Source organism: Physella acuta, unplaced genomic scaffold (genome assembly GCF_028476545.2).
Source record: "Physella acuta isolate Inbredline_101_S28 unplaced genomic scaffold, ASM2847654v3 ptg000544l, whole genome shotgun sequence".
Lineage (NCBI taxonomy): Eukaryota > Metazoa > Mollusca > Gastropoda > Physidae > Physella > Physella acuta.
In genome coordinates this window covers 225,273-242,466 of record NW_026732063.1, presented here as the reverse complement: position 1 = coordinate 242,466, position 17,194 = coordinate 225,273, and the positions used below count along the sequence as shown (strand labels likewise).

General features: G+C 34.4%; 2 protein-coding genes across 2 annotated transcripts; both read left to right on the top strand.

The window, feature by feature from the left end:
• Positions 1-177: 177 nt before the first annotated feature.
• On the top strand, positions 178-4,233 carry LOC131946046 (uncharacterized). Its single transcript, XM_059306680.1, has 7 exons — positions 178-926; positions 1,093-1,224; positions 1,372-1,458; positions 2,050-2,104; positions 2,477-2,712; positions 3,233-3,421; positions 3,905-4,233. Exons 1-7 carry the CDS (start codon positions 297-299, stop codon positions 4,040-4,042), a joined length of 1,467 nt encoding a protein of 488 aa, XP_059162663.1. The 5' UTR covers positions 178-296; the 3' UTR covers positions 4,043-4,233.
• Positions 4,234-9,371: 5,138 nt separating this feature from the next.
• Positions 9,372-16,177, top strand: LOC131946049 (uncharacterized). The gene is made up of 7 exons (XM_059306683.1): positions 9,372-9,455; positions 10,518-11,194; positions 11,586-11,666; positions 12,318-12,372; positions 12,522-12,664; positions 15,488-15,670; positions 16,038-16,177. Exons 2-7 carry the CDS (start codon positions 10,547-10,549, stop codon positions 16,080-16,082), a joined length of 1,155 nt encoding a protein of 384 aa, XP_059162666.1. The 5' UTR covers positions 9,372-9,455; positions 10,518-10,546; the 3' UTR covers positions 16,083-16,177.
• Positions 16,178-17,194: the final 1,017 nt, after the last annotated feature.

Below are 17,194 nucleotides of genomic sequence, written 5' to 3'. Positions count from 1 at the left end.
TTATGGATGACCACTAATAGATAGTCAATTACTACATTTAGTCATATCACATAGAGTGTCATAGAGTCTATCTATAATTTATGGTTTATTTAGGGCCTTTAGTGTATAAACATTAAACATCCCATTTACAAACTAAAATTACTTAATTAGATCTAATTGTAATTTCAGCTCATACACAGGTTGCAACAATTAAATAATTAAATAGGACCATAGTTCTATCTGAAGGAAAATTGAAAAAAAAATCTATCCAAGACCAAGTAGATTTTTATTGCGGGAATTATTAAAAAAAACTCAGAATGTTGCACAAACTTGAAATGGAGTTGAAAAAACTGAAACAAGAAATGGTAGAGATGAAGACTGACATGAACTTGAGGCTGGAGGATCAGTTTATAAAAATTAAAGGCCAAATGTCAGAAATTATGGATGAGCTTTCTAAACAGGGAGAAGACATCAACAATATCAAAACACTTATAGCAACCCGGGAAAGCAGTTCTTCAGAAAATACTCCCAAAGAAGATTTGAAATCATTGCAAGAAAATTCACATAACAATAAAAATGAGTGTAACTGCAAAAGTGAAACAAAATCTCAAACTTCTTTACCTCAAATGGAAAAGGAATTAAGACAGCTTTCCTTCAAACTATGTGAACAGGAGAAATGTATCAATAATTTGAAATTGGAATATAGCACAGAATTTGTTGAGGAGATGATATCTAAAATGCACAGTCGACATTCTGTCTTAAATAAGAACACGCAGGTTCAGTTAAAGAAATTAGAGGAACTGTTTAACTCGAATCTAAAAAATGGAAAAAAGGCATTTTATAAAGCCCTGAAATCCATTAAGGAAAAGATTGATAAAAACAGATTGGACATTGATGAACTTTGGATTAAAATGAATGATATCGACAATAAAGAAGGATTGATTGTGGTAGGCTTATCTAATTGTTTTTTTTTTTTTAATGAACCCATTTTTATTACTTTATTACCTAATTTTAAAAGGAACAATTGAAAATACAGTATTATCCATACATCTTTACTTTGTAAAATAATTTATATTATTTTGCGTAATGTACTAAGTGAATAAATTTAAACAGCTCGATGGAGAAACATTGAGAATAGATAATGAACTGGGGAAACTCAAGTTTGGACTTGAAGCTTTATGGTTGCAGTCTGATGAACTAAAAGATGATGTAGAAAAATTGAATCTTAAATTTGTACCAGAACAGGTATATTTATAATATGCTTTTTTTTTAGAATTTTTATAAATGTTTAAAGATTAACCCCTTACCTGTCATATAAAGTTAACGCAGATTTAGATATTTTAAACCATTGTTTTTTTTAACAAAGTAAAGGCAGTGTGTAATATCTTCTAGGATCCTTGGCATCATCTTGAACTCCCACCAGATGGAATTTGGACCAAAGAAATGTTTTTAGACGCTCTCAAAAAAACAAGGCTAAAGGTAATTTTCATTTCTTGATAAAATATTGGTTTGCATACTCTGATAGATGTTAATTACTTGTGTTGTTGAGTTGGGGAATTTGAGTCAAAATTGTACCAATCATATTGCAAGACCAGAAGTCAATGAGGCTGATGAAGTTGAGTTCATTCATGTGCTTGTCTTCCCTCAAAGCGGTGTGTATTCCGGAACATGTGCCTTCAACTCACATATTCATTTTTAAAATCAAATTTTTCATTTCAACAAGTGTTTATGAAATGTATATATTTCCCAATTTTAACTTGAATAATGAAATTATCATTGAAATTATCATTATTGAATTGTTTTTAAATTTTCAAATGTATAACATTAGGAAGTAAAATTATTTTTCTGACTAGGATTTAAAAAGTTATTCATTGAAAATCTAAATGGGAATTTTTTTAAATTAGCTGGTATTGAAAAAAATATATTTTTATTCTAGCTTCTCAAATAGCCTAGCTACAGTGAGATCAGTCAATAGTTGAAAGCTCATAACATTCACATTTTCTTTTTTTTATGATTCTAACATTAAGTTTTAGAAAACTAAATGTACTGAGCTACTGTTTTGTTTACCAGCTTGGCTGTTTAGATGCTTGTGTTGGCAATCTTCAAGGATTGTATTTGGATTCAGGTGAATTAATGTTTTAACACACATCTGTTTTAAAGTTGATTAGGATTGGACAGCAGTTGGGTTGGGTTGTAGACACTAAATTGCTAACCCATCAATACCAACTCACTTTAGGGAAAGTAAATTTGTCTGAGCACAAAAAACTAAATCATACTAGATCTAATTAGTGTGTGTTGCCTAATGTTGAAACTTGTATATGTAACTGGTACATGATGATTGTTGGCCCATTGTTTTTGTTAAAATATAAAACATTTAACTTAACATTACTAGCACAAATTCATGGGGAAAAAAATGCCATTTCCCATGGCACATAAAAAATGCTGAAAACTGTTGTTGTTTTTTAAATTGTTTTAAAATATATCTATTCATTTTTAGTTGCCAATAAATCTGAAAATCCTGCAAATGATTTAGCTGCAAACTGCCTTGAGTACTTTCAAGATAACTGGCCAATCAGAAGCCGGGACCTGATTCATTATCATGAAGAAGATGAAACCAATGAGAGTAATGTTGCTGCAAGTGAAGCATATCCCAGCGAGACAAATCAATCTACATGTGGAAATATGGTTGGCAGAGTTTCTTTTTCTGTATCCTTGGAGGATAAATCTTTTGAGGTAGGAGATTTGAAAATGTTTGAATGGTTTTGTAATCTATACCAACCATATTTAAAATTTTGAAAAATATTTAGCCTACATAGATCATGCAGGAATGTTAGTTTGCCTGTATAAAGTCATAATTTATTATATGAATATATTATATTGATCTACCATTTATGAATAATTTAAATATAACAAGATACATATGCAGGTATAAAAAGAAACAATGATGTCTTCATTTGAAGAAATAAAATTAAACTCAAAAGAAATACTTTGAGTTTTTCTCACTGCTTAGCAAAAATTTTTGCTTTTTATGTTTAGGATTAAATGATGCTTAAGTCTTAAGTAGGAATTTTAAAAGTTAAGATTATTTTTCAGTTTATAATTACTCAGTATTATATTACCTATCTTGTTTAATGAATTAGATAATGTTTTCTGTATGGTTGGGGCAAGTTTTGGAGAGAAAATGGTTTTATTTGTGCATTCTGTCATTCGACACAATCTAAATAAAAATGTTCTTTCTTTTGTTTTCTTTCAGGAGCTACGATACGAATTTTTTCTTTCAATTTATAGAATATTTCCAATTATTAAATCAAAAGCTATGACAGTATCATTTAAGAGCCCACAAGGAAAAGATACTGCTATGATGGCTGGTGCAATCATGAGTTATTCAACTTCCCATCAATGTGTAACAGCCATGGCAGAATATGAACAGTTTTCCTTGGAGGTATAACATTTAGAAGAGCACAGTGTGTTAGGTTTTATCCTTTTATCTGAGATAGATACTTGTTATCCAGCTGCCCATGACTTGTTTGTGTAGTATCTGAGATAGATGCAGATGACCATGGCTTACTTGTGTAACTTAAGTCAGAACAATGAAAGTTGTTGGTCCTTTCTATATTTGCCAACCACAATACAGTCCCACACACTATCGTTGTTGTGAGCGATAGGGTTTTATTCTAGTGTTGCTGCATTTATTTGTTCATGTTCTGATCCCCTACTCACCACCTCAGTTAAGACATCTGGAAATTTTAAAATGGGTGGTGTTATTGTTGCCAGTAGGGGCGTGATTTTTTTTTCTAACAGGTAAAGCTCTGTACCTAATTACTGTGATCAACAGGCTAAACAATAACACATCCTCTCTACCTATTTCATTTCAATTTTCAATTACTTTTCATATTATACATTTTTTTTTTTATTTTCACTACAGGAACTTAGATGGACTGATTATGAGGAATTGGATAGCAAAGTTAGAAAGAACCCTTTTGACATGGATAACCAGTTTAGCAAAGTTAAACAGAATCCTTTTGACAAGGATAACCAATTTAGCAAAGTTAAAAAGAACTAAAAGAATCCTTTTGACTTGGTCTACAAGGATAACCCGTCTCAAACAAGCATTGTTTGTGTAGCTAGTAAATCATCATTACCATCAGCCACTGAAAAACCACGAAAATCACTTATTGACTTATTGAAAAGTCAAGAAAATTTAAAAAATAAATAATACTAACATAAAACATAAGCAAAATAATAATAAACCAAATGTTTCTCTTGTAATTATTAATCTCAAAGTTAGTTGAAGATTTTTATACTGTTAAATTATGACTAAAAATGTAATTAGTTTTATTTAGCAAATACTGCAACATTACTTTATAACAATGGGACGGAGTTGTCTAGTGGTAGAGAGCTGGACTGCTAACCCGTAAGTCTCGAGTTTGAATCCGGGTTCAAGTCAGTAGACCGTCCCTGAGTCCACCCAACTCTGATGGGTACCTAACTCACGTTAGGGAAAGTAAAGGCGGCTGGGCATAGTGCTGACCACACTATCTCTTCATATGCCGAGGTCACAGAAACAAGTGAACTCGACTTCACTTGCCCCATAGACCTTCAGGTTTGAAAGGGAAACTTTATTTTATAACAATGGGTCAGAGGCGTAGCGGGGGGGGGGGGGGACATATGTCCCCGGGCGCCGACCTTAGGGGGGCGCCAAATCGAAAGTTTGAGGGGGGGGGTGCAAATCGAAAATTTGCTCCCGAGGGGGGCGCCAAATTGAAAGTATGTCCCCGGGCGCCGGGAAGGGTCGCTACGCCTCTGCAATGGGTAGGTCTACTTAGTGTTAGCTACACAGTGGTCCTATACAGCATGGGTTTTATTGGAGCAGAAGAGCTAAAAAAAATATACACATTAAATAGGTGTAGCTTCTAAATACAATTATTTAACTATACAATTATTTAAACTCTGAAACATTTCTACATTTGTGTAAAGTTAAATGTCCCTTTACACAAGTTTCCATCAATTAATAAAAGCTAGCGGAGGGGAGTGTGGCGGTCGATCCTGGAAGATGAGAAGGGTTTAAGGGGGGTTCTGAGCTGCATTATTTAGAATAGATTATTACTTTGCTTTACAAACTGACTTTTGTCTACATTGATTGGATGTGAGTTAAATCACACAGGGCGTGGTAAGAAACTCATAAAAATTGGGGCGAGGGGAAAAATTAATAGTTTGCCTCAGTGCCAGAAGGGGGTACTACACCTGGTTAGCAAAGACACTTTTTGTGAGCTATGAATGTACTCACTTTGACAAGAAAATAGCCAACACATCATCACACAGATGTTTAGCGAGGTAACATCACACAGATGTTTAGCACGGGAACACTACAACATCCCACAGAAGTATAGAAAAGTGAAAATTGTGGCAACTAAAATTTGGGCCTACTGTTCACGCTCCCCCGTTTTATTCGCCACTGTTAACGAGTTAATGGTCAAATACTTTTGAGAAAAATCACACCATGTCTTTGTTTATCTCTGCTTCTAAGTTCGGTTTAATTTAATTCTTATTAATTTGGAACATAAAACATTTTTGCTTCGAATAACAGACATTCAAAACATACTTCTTACCTTTTAAAAACGTAGTGCCGACAAACATAAAAATACTAATATCTCAAAATATGTGTTACTGCATAGCTTCTATCAAAACCATCAAAATAAGGCTCTAGTTGCTATCCATTTCGTTCGGGGGGGGGGGGGGGGGGTAGAAGAAATGCCTGACTGGAAGAAACACTGCTGTAGATGACAGGAGTGTACAAAGGATAAACAGACAGGTGGCGTTACCACCATATTTAGGAAAAAGAAAGAAAGAAACCAAATGAAGCAGACTGATATCGTGCCTTGACTGGACTACAAGTAAAAGGAAAGCTCAATTAAACAACAAGCTGTTTATATTTTCAACTGAAATAAACACAGAAAAGTTTGGTGGTGCTGTGTACTGGATAATGGATGGTACTTCTAAAACCGCTCCTAACATTTTCCTACACATCTACTCCATTCATGCCGCAGTAGGTTACGAAAACTGCAGTTTTACCGCTCGTCTACATTTTGATGTCTTGACAAACCGAGGTTATTACAAGAGCATTCCAGGACCTCGCAGATATCGCTGAAAAATGCGCATAAACTTATCTCCATGGTATATTGGTATATAGCTACAATCAATGCATGTATGAATTCCCAACAGCTACAAGTTACGTTACGTTTGCCTGTCGTCCCTACTGGGACATAGGCCGCTGACAAGAGCTTTCCAGACGTCTCTGTACTGTCCAGGGCTAGTCTCTCCAACTGTCCCCAGGTGTATCCAATCTTTTGGTGTCTTCTTCCAGGTCACGTCTCCAGGTCTTTCTTGGTCTGCCTCTCCTCCTCCTGCCTTAGCTACAAGTAAAAAGGTTGTTTTTTTTTTCATTTTTGTCAAATGGCAGCACTAGCATTTTTCTTCCAAGCGCAAAGATTCCGGCATCATTTAATGAACTAAAAAACATTTTCCAACCAAATACAGCAGAGCAACATACTTTGTTTGGTGCCCACTTGGTGTGCAATTCTTTTTTCTACAATATTCTATTCTATTTTTAAAAGTTAAGAAATTAAAAATTGTTTAACCCTTTCCCCGGCAACATATTTGGTACCCTGTCCCCGGCAACTGGGTGGATCACACCCAAAGACTTACTTATAGTAAATTCTTTTCTTTGTTCATTGTGGGGTGGGTAACAATACTGACACAGTTGAGGTATTCAGGGCATTGTGGCCATGGGGAACACAAGACATGTTGTTGTCAATGGGAGAGCTGTAATATGATACTAGTGGTTGATGGGATTCTCAAGCAAGAGTTAACCTGTGGGTGGACACATTTAGCGATTTATACTCTTTGCTGGAGCTCTGACTTGCAGTTACAGACAGAACTGTAGTTTAGAGTTACAATAGGTTAATGAAATGCAGGGATACGATTGCCTGTGGGAGGACATATATAGTGATTTGTACTCTTTTAGGGAGCTCTGGAATGTAGATAGAGACATTCGAGCCTTGTAGAGTAACTTGACATTAACCTCATCATTAGGAGTACGAATGAGGACAAAAAGGCAAAAAAACTTTGTAATGCTGCTCGAAAGTTGATACTGGGCAATGAATTGATCAAACTGGGAGTGGGGTGGGTGTTCTACAGGTTGTGACACTGAGAGTAAGGTTTAGAAATAGTCACAAACGTTATTGAGAACACAACAGAAACAAGTCTTGAACGCTTTTGTCTAAACTCAAGTGCTAATGATAAAGGAATATATTTGCCAGTTTTAGTATAGCAGGTGAAAATGACCAAGTTTTGTTTTTGAGTCTGAACTATCAGTATCAGAGTTAGAAGATGAAGAATGGCAGCCATCAGTATCAAGCAGCTCTGTTGACGAGGTCTACCCAATATACTGCATTTCAACTATCAATAATGTGTCAACAGTTGTGACTCATAATGAAATGAAACGGCTGGTGCAAAGTGAAGAAAAAGAAATATTTTCAGGAAAGACAAAGTAACAGTACACTAGACCACTGCCTGAAGTGCTAATCCCAAGAAATTTATAAACAGCCTGACCCTAAATATTTCTTCTGTGCATGAATACAAAAATAATACAACCAATTTTTGACTGAATTAGCAGGGATGGAGAGAAAGCAAGAGGAGACACTGGCACTCTGCAGAATAACAATTTAGTTGTATGTCAATTCAGTTCTCCTTATGGAAGTTTTTAAAGGCAGAATTTTCTATGAAGAAATTCAGCAACCTTCTGGGTCATATTCACTTCACAACAATAACACTAACAGTCCATCAGGCTCATGGTATATTTGCTTCCGTTATGGTAGATATTCCATTCAAATTTAGAAAGCTGTTATGTTTCTGGAGAGATCATTACTAATTAGCAAGTGGTTGATTTTAGAGGTGGGAGTAGATTTATCCAATACATACCAAGCTATTCCGATAAGTATGGAATTAAAATATTTTGGACCTGTGACTCATGTAACACCACTAAAAGGGTGCCCATATTTTATTAAAAAAAAAACTAAAGTTCCCTGCCAGCAAAAGGAAATGTCCAGTTATTTTAATTTTAACTAACAACTGTGCTCTCTGAGGTGCAAATTATTAAAACATGTTAATGTTCTATTATTTTGTTACTAAAGTTGATTACTTCAATCTGTTTGATATTTTTGTTACTCAAATACCTTCAGATTGTTAATTTATAGTTAAACTTTGAAAATGTAACACAATGACTTAACCCACAATGAGTAAAAACAAATACTTAGAAGTCAGTTTATAAGTTATAAATATTTTTTCCATTCAAAATTGTGTACGGGTGTGTAGCTCCCAGTTGCCAGGGACCGTATAAAAAAATTTCAAACCCTCATAAAAAAGTTTTTTACGCATATTTTTAAAATTTACAACCTCCAATGTGTCGACCCCAACCACCTTATAGATGGGAATGAGGCCCAGAAAAATTTATAAAACGAGACTCAAGATATGAGCAAAAATATAGCGACTTCGGGTCTATTACACCCAGTCGCCGGGGAAAGGGTTAAAAATCATGTCTATATCCCGATGTGCCATCCCTCGTTGTGTTCGAAAAAGTTTAAGCCTTAAGGTAGATCTCTCCTGCTTTATTTTGTTAGCGATTGGACGTATCAATCATTAACACAATTATTGAAGTAAATAGATCTAGTATTTTTGTATTTCTAGACTGTTTTGACAATATTCGGTACTTTTTTTTTCTAATACCCTTTTGTGTGTCAGAAATAACATTTCTATTTTTTAAAGGAGCGTCACTTTATAAAAGTCTGAGCCAAAGCGACGACAGCTGCTGTTAACACGGGAGGGGAGGGGTGAACTTTTTTTTTCGTGTGGTACAACTCAAATTTGTCTGACCATTTTGTCGTAATGACCCTTCCCCCCCCCCCCCCCCCTTAATCCACCACTGCTCAACATTGTTTCTTCTAGGCATCTCTTCGGGGGTATATACTTTTAACAGTGTCCGCCCCCCCCCCCTCCCCCGGAATTTTAGTCGCCCCCCCCCCCCTTCCCGGAGAAAAGACTGGAAGAAACACTGGCTCCACCATCGACACGAAAGACGTATTTATTTTACACTACTCACTACACCCTCACCCCACCATTTTATATCTGACTGACATTTCCTTGAACTTGAAGCATGACACCTCTCAACATTTCCTGTTTCTCTCTCATTTTAAAAAAAAAAATCTTTACTAAAATGCCTGCTACTAAGCTTTTAAGTATTAAGATAGCTTTCCTCCATTTTAAAAATTACGTTTACTGTAACTTTTTGACATTTTTAGTTTTTTACTAACCAGGTAAGCTAAAAACTAAAATTTGACTACGATACTACTAGTCTAACAAAGTACTAAAAGTAGAGAGTTGTACTACAGATAACATCTACCGATTCACCATCTATAATTGTAAATGTACTAGATCTAGATCTAATAAAAATAATATTGTTAATTATTGTTGGTGCCAAATCAAGAATCTTAGACTTATAATCTAATAATTATATTATTATTATTTGTATATATATATTTTTTATTAAATCTAATAAATATTCATTTAGTTAGTAGTAGATCTAGTATCTAGTAACTAGTAGTATCTACTACTACGATTCAATACATATCAGATCTACATACATAATGAATAGTATCAGTAGCGAGGGGGGGGGGACATATGTCCCCGTGCGCCGACCTTAGGGGGCGCCAAAATGGGTTGGAAAAATAAATTGAAAGGTTAAGGGGGGTGCAAATCGAAATCTCGAGGGGAGGGGGTGCAAATGGAAATCTCGAGGGGGGGGGGGGGGGCGTGCAAATGGAAATCTCGAGGGGGGTGCAAATCAAGGGGGGAGGGGGTGCAAATCGAAAAGTTTGTCCCCGGGCGCCGGGAAGGGTCGCTACGCTTCTGAATAGTATCTATATAGACAATAGAGTATAGAGAGTATAATAGAGTATTAGATTAGTAATACTGTTATAGATCTAGAATTCTAGATTAATCTAGACTAAAACTTACTAGATCTAGATCTGATAGAAAATTTAGTCTGCCCCCCCCCCCCCTGGAGAAAAAAGTATGAAAGAAACACTGTCACAGAAATAAATGAATTCTACTTCACCTTCCACATGGTCCACTAGGTTCAAAAGGGTAACTTCCCAACTAAATCAGAAAAAAATCAGACACTCCCCCCCCCCCCCCCCAGTGGCGTAGTGAGGTCGGGTGTCACCCGGTGCGGCACTTAATGGTGTCACCCCCCAGAGGCGTAGCGACCCTTCCCGGGGACAAACTTTCAAGTTCGATTTGCACCCCCCCCCTCAAGTTTTTCTCTATATATTTTGCTATTTTTTGCCTTGGTGTCACCACCCCCCCCCCCTAAATGGTGTCACCCGGTGCGGTCTGCACCCCCCGCCCCCCCCCCCCTCGCTACGCCCCTGCTCCCCCCCCTACCACACACACCTATACACTAAAATGGCATTCAATTTCAGCTCACAATATCAAATTAATAGGCTTCAATATGGTTCATCAACTAGAGGTGGAGTTGGCTGAATTGAAAAAAGAAATGTCAGAAATGAAAAGTTTCATCAATTTAAAACTGGAAGATGAGTTTATAAATATTAAAAGTCAGCTGTCGGAGATCATGAATAAACTTTCTAAACAGGGAGAAGACATTATAAACATCAAAACACTTGTAGCAACAAGGGAATGCACTTCTTCAGAAAGGACTCCCAAGGAAGGTTTGAAAACTAAGCAAATCATTTCATCAGTTCAAGAAAATTCACACAACAATAATAATCAGTGCAATTGCCAAATTGAAATAAAATCTCAAACTTCTTTACCTGAAGTGGAAAAGGAAATAAGACAACTTTCCTTCAAACTGTGTGAACAGGAGAAATGTATTAATAAGATGAAACTTGCATGTAACACAGACTTTATTCTAGAAAAAATATCTAAAATGCACAATCAGTATTCTGTCATGAATAAGAAAACACACATTCAGTTTAAGAAATTAGAGAAACTGTTTAACCTAAATCTAAAAAATGAAAGAAAACCGTTTTATGAAGCCCTGAAATCAATAAAGGAAAAAATAGATGAAAACAAATGTGAAATTGATCAATGTTTGATTAAAATCGACAATCTTGAGGATAAAGAAGCATTGAATCTGGTAGGCTTCACTATGTAATGTTTTTAAAATGAATTATTTTAAGGTTGAACACTCATCAATTGAATCCTATTTACAATAATATAAATTATAAAATGTTTTACTTTAAATAAATCCTAAAAAAACAACTTTAATTGCACCAACTTCATTATACTTAAAACAATTAAACTATATAATATTTAAAAATAACAATTCCAAGAAAAACATTGTAGGTTTACATTTTATCAATCTGAACAGTTTATATTGTTTTGCATATGGTGTTTTTGTTATACATTGAAAACATGATGATGAACTGTTAAACTAATTTTTCTTTGTCAAATGGGCTGTAAGCAGATGATGGTAAGAGCATCCATATTGTTCTCTTCACATGAATGTAATGTGTAATATTTTCTAGGATCTTCGCTTAAAAGTACTTTCTGATGGAATTCAGACAGAAGCTGAAAAGACAGAAGCTCCAAAGAAAAAAAGATTAAAAGTAAGTTTCCTTTCTTTATTAAAATGTTGAATTTGCTTTGCATATTCTGGTAGAATTTAATAATCAGAGTTTGAATATTGCAACTAATAATAATAAATTTTGTTTTTATTTTAACAATATTGAATCAATTTTTTAATATTTCTCTATATATATACATAGCATACACTATTTCAAATTATAAATTTAAATGTGGAATTATTATCTGCAGATGGGTAGGGGTCAAGATTTCTATTTACTTATATTTTAAATAAACAACTTAAGCTCAAGGTGAAAACAGTTTCATTCTTTTTTTTTAAATTGTCTTTACATTGTCATAAAATTTATGGGGATAAGGAAGAGATGTTAAGATAGTGAGGCAGGCACTGTAACCCTCAGGGAAGAGAGAAATGGGCTGACCTAGCTAGCCAAGCAATGGCACTGTAACTCTCAGGGAAGAGAGAAATGGGTTGGCTTAGCCTAAGCAATCCAGCAGTAGGCTACTGTGGAAGAAGAAGCAAGGGCTTACATGGGCTGTTCTAAAGAGATCTGCCCAAAAACTTCTGGTGGAGAGATGTAGCTGCAGCCCTTAGCTCCTCAGGGGCTTACAGGATTGTATCATATAATTTATTATTTAGAATTGCACTGATTTTTAAAAATTGTTTTACTGGCCAGCTTGAATATTTGAATGCAAGTGTTGATGATTTTCAAGAATTGTATTTAGATTCAGGTAAGAGCACATTTAATTTTAAAGCATGTCTGTTTTATTTATTATTTTTTAAAGTTTAGCTAATTTAATGAAAATAAATTGTTGCTTTTTTAAAATATAAAATATCAGCCTCGAATTTTCATAGATAATATTTTATAAATAATTAATAGAGTCCCTCAAAAGCTTCCATGAAACAAATGAGACTAATGTTGCTGCAAGTGACCCATGTACCAGCACGACAATGCAGTCTACATGTGGAAATATGGTTGGCAAAATTTCTTTACCAGGAGCCCTGGAAGATAAATCTTTTGAGGTAGGAGATTGAGAAGTTGTTTGAATATTTCTGTAATATGTTACTATTTAAAAATCATGATGAAACAAATGTAAAAAGCTTTTATAATAAAAAGCTTTTAAAATTAAATGCACCAAAAATAAGAAAATAAAACAAACTTGGACTCTTTTAATAAAGCACTAGAATACCCGTCATCCGTTGGATAACTGTGGGTTTCGGGGGTCATCCATCAAAAAACATCACGTCTGTCACTCAGAGGCATAGTGACCCTTCCCGGCGCCCGGGCACAAACTTTTCGATTTTACCCCCCCCCCCCCAAGATTTCGATTTTCAACCCCCCCCCCCTCAAACATTTGATGTGCACCCCCCCCCCCCCACTCAAACTTTCGATTTGAACCCCCCTCAACCTTTCAATTTTTTTTCCAAACCATTTTGGCGGCCCAACATATGTCCCCCCCGCCCCCCCCCTCCACCTCCTCCCGCCTCCCCTTCCCCCCCCCCCCCGCCTCCCCTCCCGCCCCCCCCCCCCTCCTCGCTACGCTACTGCAGTGTCACTTATCGTCACAAAAACAGACCCCACATTCAAAAATATGTTTCTTATCTTTTAAAAACACCGAAAACACCGATTTCGGACTATCCCTTCATATACTGACGTCACATGTGACCTACTCAACTCTACTTCACCTGCCCAGTGTCCCGCCAAGTCTCAGACAACATGTTTTTATTGTTTAAAAAACGATTCCAGCCGAGCATGTCTCTGACCACACTATCCTTTCATATGCTTAGGACAAAGAAACAGATGAACTCTACTTCACCTGCCCTGTATCCTGCCAAGTTCAGATAGGCAACTTTATCATTCACATCTAAAAAAAAAAAAAAAATTGAAAAAAAATATCATTGACATATTGGTCTAGAACCTGTACCACCCGCATGAGAGCGGACTACGCTACAAACTTAGCTATTTACTCGTGACGTCACAAATGAATTTTTATACTATACTTTTGAGTCTCCGCGCATAGATCTAGATCTAAGTCTAGTAGTAAAATCTAGTAACTTTCAAATTAAATTTTATCTTAAATTAGCCAAACAAAGATTTATATAAAATAATTAAGGCCTGAAATAGATTCTAGATGTATTAAGGCCTGAAATAGATTCTAGATGTAGAATTTACATTAAGTCTAGATCTAGAATTTACATTGAGTCTAGTGACCTAGATCTAGGCTAGATCTAGATCTAGGCTAGATTCATAACTTTCCTTCGACAGCTGATCTTTAGATCTAGAGAAATTTATTGTAAAACTAAATGAAAAAAGACAGTTTAAAATTGATATAAGTGTTGGAACGTAATAAATACAGCAAACGGACGTATTGTTAAAGTTATGACCGACAGAAAATTAGATTTAGAACGTGTTAAACTTTTGAATGGGAACACAATTTTCTTCGATAGACGCCGCCATTTTATTGTACTAAAGAGTAAACAAAAAACTGTGACGTCACGGTCCCGCCGAGTGTAGTGGTCGTTCTAAACTTTTTAAAAAAAATGGGTTACTCTGCGTATGAATAAATCAATAAATTAATTAACGTCTTTAAATAAATGTGTGATTAACAGTCTGTCTTAAAACAAAAATTTTTCTCTACCTACATACTATTTTACAGCTTTCCACGATGAGTGCAACCATGCGAGATAGTCAATCAGGCAAACAAACAAACAAACAAAAAAACAAAAAAATAAATATTCAAACATGTAAACAAACTTGACTTTTAGTAGTATATAGATTGGATGCTAAAAATTTGTAAGAGATAACATGAGAGGCAGTCTTATTTCCAGAGCTTTTACAAGCTTATTAATAAATGGTTCTTCTTAGTTTGTAGTTTATGCTCAGGCAAAAATAATCACACATCGGCAAAAAAAAAAAAAAAACTTGTTATCTCCCTTTTTATTATCAAATTCTGTAATTTTAATAATTTTTTTAATGACTAACTTAATGCCTAATTATAATTATATTAAATAATAGATATTCTTGCATTGTCTCCGGAGATGAGAGTATCTGGAAACTTAGAACAAAATCGCTTCTTTAGAAGTTGGTTGAAATTGAGTTAAAAGATTTGCCACAGCCCATAAACAAACAAACAGACATTGTGAACTAAATAAAAAATAATTTTAAAAAGCGATAATTTTGAGATTTAATGATTCAAAGTTTAATGTGCAGATAAAATATATTGTCCTTTTCCTTAAGATCATATTAAGAGAATTAAACAGATTTTACAAGCTACGTACTTAAAGTTGACATTGGTTTCTGGATTTAACTCAGTTTGTTTTGCTTGAAATAACTTTAAAACTACTGAAAACACAGAATTTGACTGGAAATAAAATGAATCTGATCAATTATACATAAATAAATTATTTATTGCTTGTGATTGCTTATTGTGTTTAATTAAAAGATTTTTTTAATTTGCTTGAAAAACATGAATAATCTAGCATTAAAGCCAGACGTCCTTACTCTATGACTGACTCAACCTTTCTGAATGGCATCTTGAATAAGACTCACTATCAACTAGTGAACATTTCTGGGTAAATGTTCATTCTTATAAGACAAAAGCTGCCACCTACAAGACAAAGACTAACTAGAATTAGTGTACTCTTTCCAACTTCAACCACTAAACAACTATACACTCACACACAAATCTATCAAGAAACAAATAATCTCATCACCAAATAATACATGCAACTAATGCACCCTAACATAATGTGTTCTACAAAGTTGTGGATTAATTTAAAAAGCCACAATACCAACTTTTTATTTTGACCAATCAAAATAAATACAAGTTAAAGTTTTTTTTTCAGGAGCTGAGATGGGAATATTGTCTGCGACTTCGCAGAAAATTTCCTCTTGTAAAATCAGCTACTGTACCATATCAGGCTACACCAGGAGAAGACATAATGATTAGGCATGGTGTCACCACTCTCTACCAAACTTCCTTACATTGTATAACAATAATGAAAGAATACAAGCACTGTTCTGTTGAGGTAAAATGTTAGATTGAGATGAATTTCTTGTAGCTACTCTTTTACTAGGACTTATTCCAGTAAAGCTAATATTATTAGCCCTTTATTAGTATTATGTATGTAGAGAAAGCTCGTTATGTTTTACAAATATTTTTATTGTACATATAAATTATTATCTTTAAAAACAATTAGGCCTACCTCATAATGGGGCAGTTCTTATGTCTATTTAACTATTGAAAACTATTGAGACTAAATATCAAGTAACTAAACCTAACTATAGATACTGAAACACTCTAATTATGTTACCTTGCAATATCACTCCATGTTATTAAGTTCACTAACACACTGAGATTGCCACATTCATTTTTCTTGTCATTTTTCTGTATAGGAACTAAGATGGAATGATTATAAGGAACTGGAATGCCAAGTTTAAGAAATCTTTTAAGATGGATGTGTAATCTAAATGTTGTTTTACTAGAGCAATGAGGCCATCAACAGGACCAACCATAGAAGACTCACATGTGGAAACATTTAGAAAAATTAGAAAATAAGAATAGTTATAAGCCGAAAATAAATAGAATAAAATAAGATAGTAATTAACATAATTTTACTCATAATTTTTACTCATAATGAAGTAATTATATATTAGGTTATACACAATTGTGGATTAGAAAAAGCTTAAGATATTTATTTAAAATCAAGTATGATTGAAAATATGCTCATTTTTTGTTTACATACTGTTGATGATCCAGATATATGGTACATATAGGCCTAATTTTAAACAACTTGTACCAGATGACTAAAGATTGGTAATTGTGTAGACATATAGGCTACATAATTATACTTTAAAATTTTGAACCCTAGACTTTGTATGTATATTGTAAAATGAAAAACTGAGAAACCAATTATGTTTTTTTCCCCAACTTATTTGAGGCTACTTTGTGCAATAAAGTCCTACAATAAACTGATGCAGCATTCTGTCTTAAGGCAGTTTGAGTCAATCTGGTCGCCTGGACTTAAGAAATGTTCATTTGTATTTTTATACTTACTATAGTTACACAAAATTAAAGTTACATCTAGGTCATACATCTTCATTTTCTACATTATCTTTTCTCAATGCCATCATCTATCTCTCTCTCTCTCTCTCGCTCTCTCTCTCTCTCTCTCTCTCTTCATTACAAACATCTAAATTGGAGAAACCAAATGTTTTGATTTTAAAATTAAAACATTTCATTACTTTTTATGACATCATTGTATTTTGAAAAACAAATATGACAATTCTGTAAATAAATGTGATGAACTACCTTTGGTTTAATTTTTTTTCTAACTATAAAAAAATGTGTCAGAAACTGTGCTTTGGCTGTGTTTGTCATTGGAGCGATTGTGGTATAAGCTAACATGGCTAAATGTTTTATATAGTTCATCTAGGTCTGTGAAAGACCAAAGATCACCAACTTGTTTATCAAAAGTTGGTGTAGAGTTAAATGTTACAGACAAAACACCAGGCTTCAGAGTATTGACCACTGTCAAGTGGTTCAAAACTTG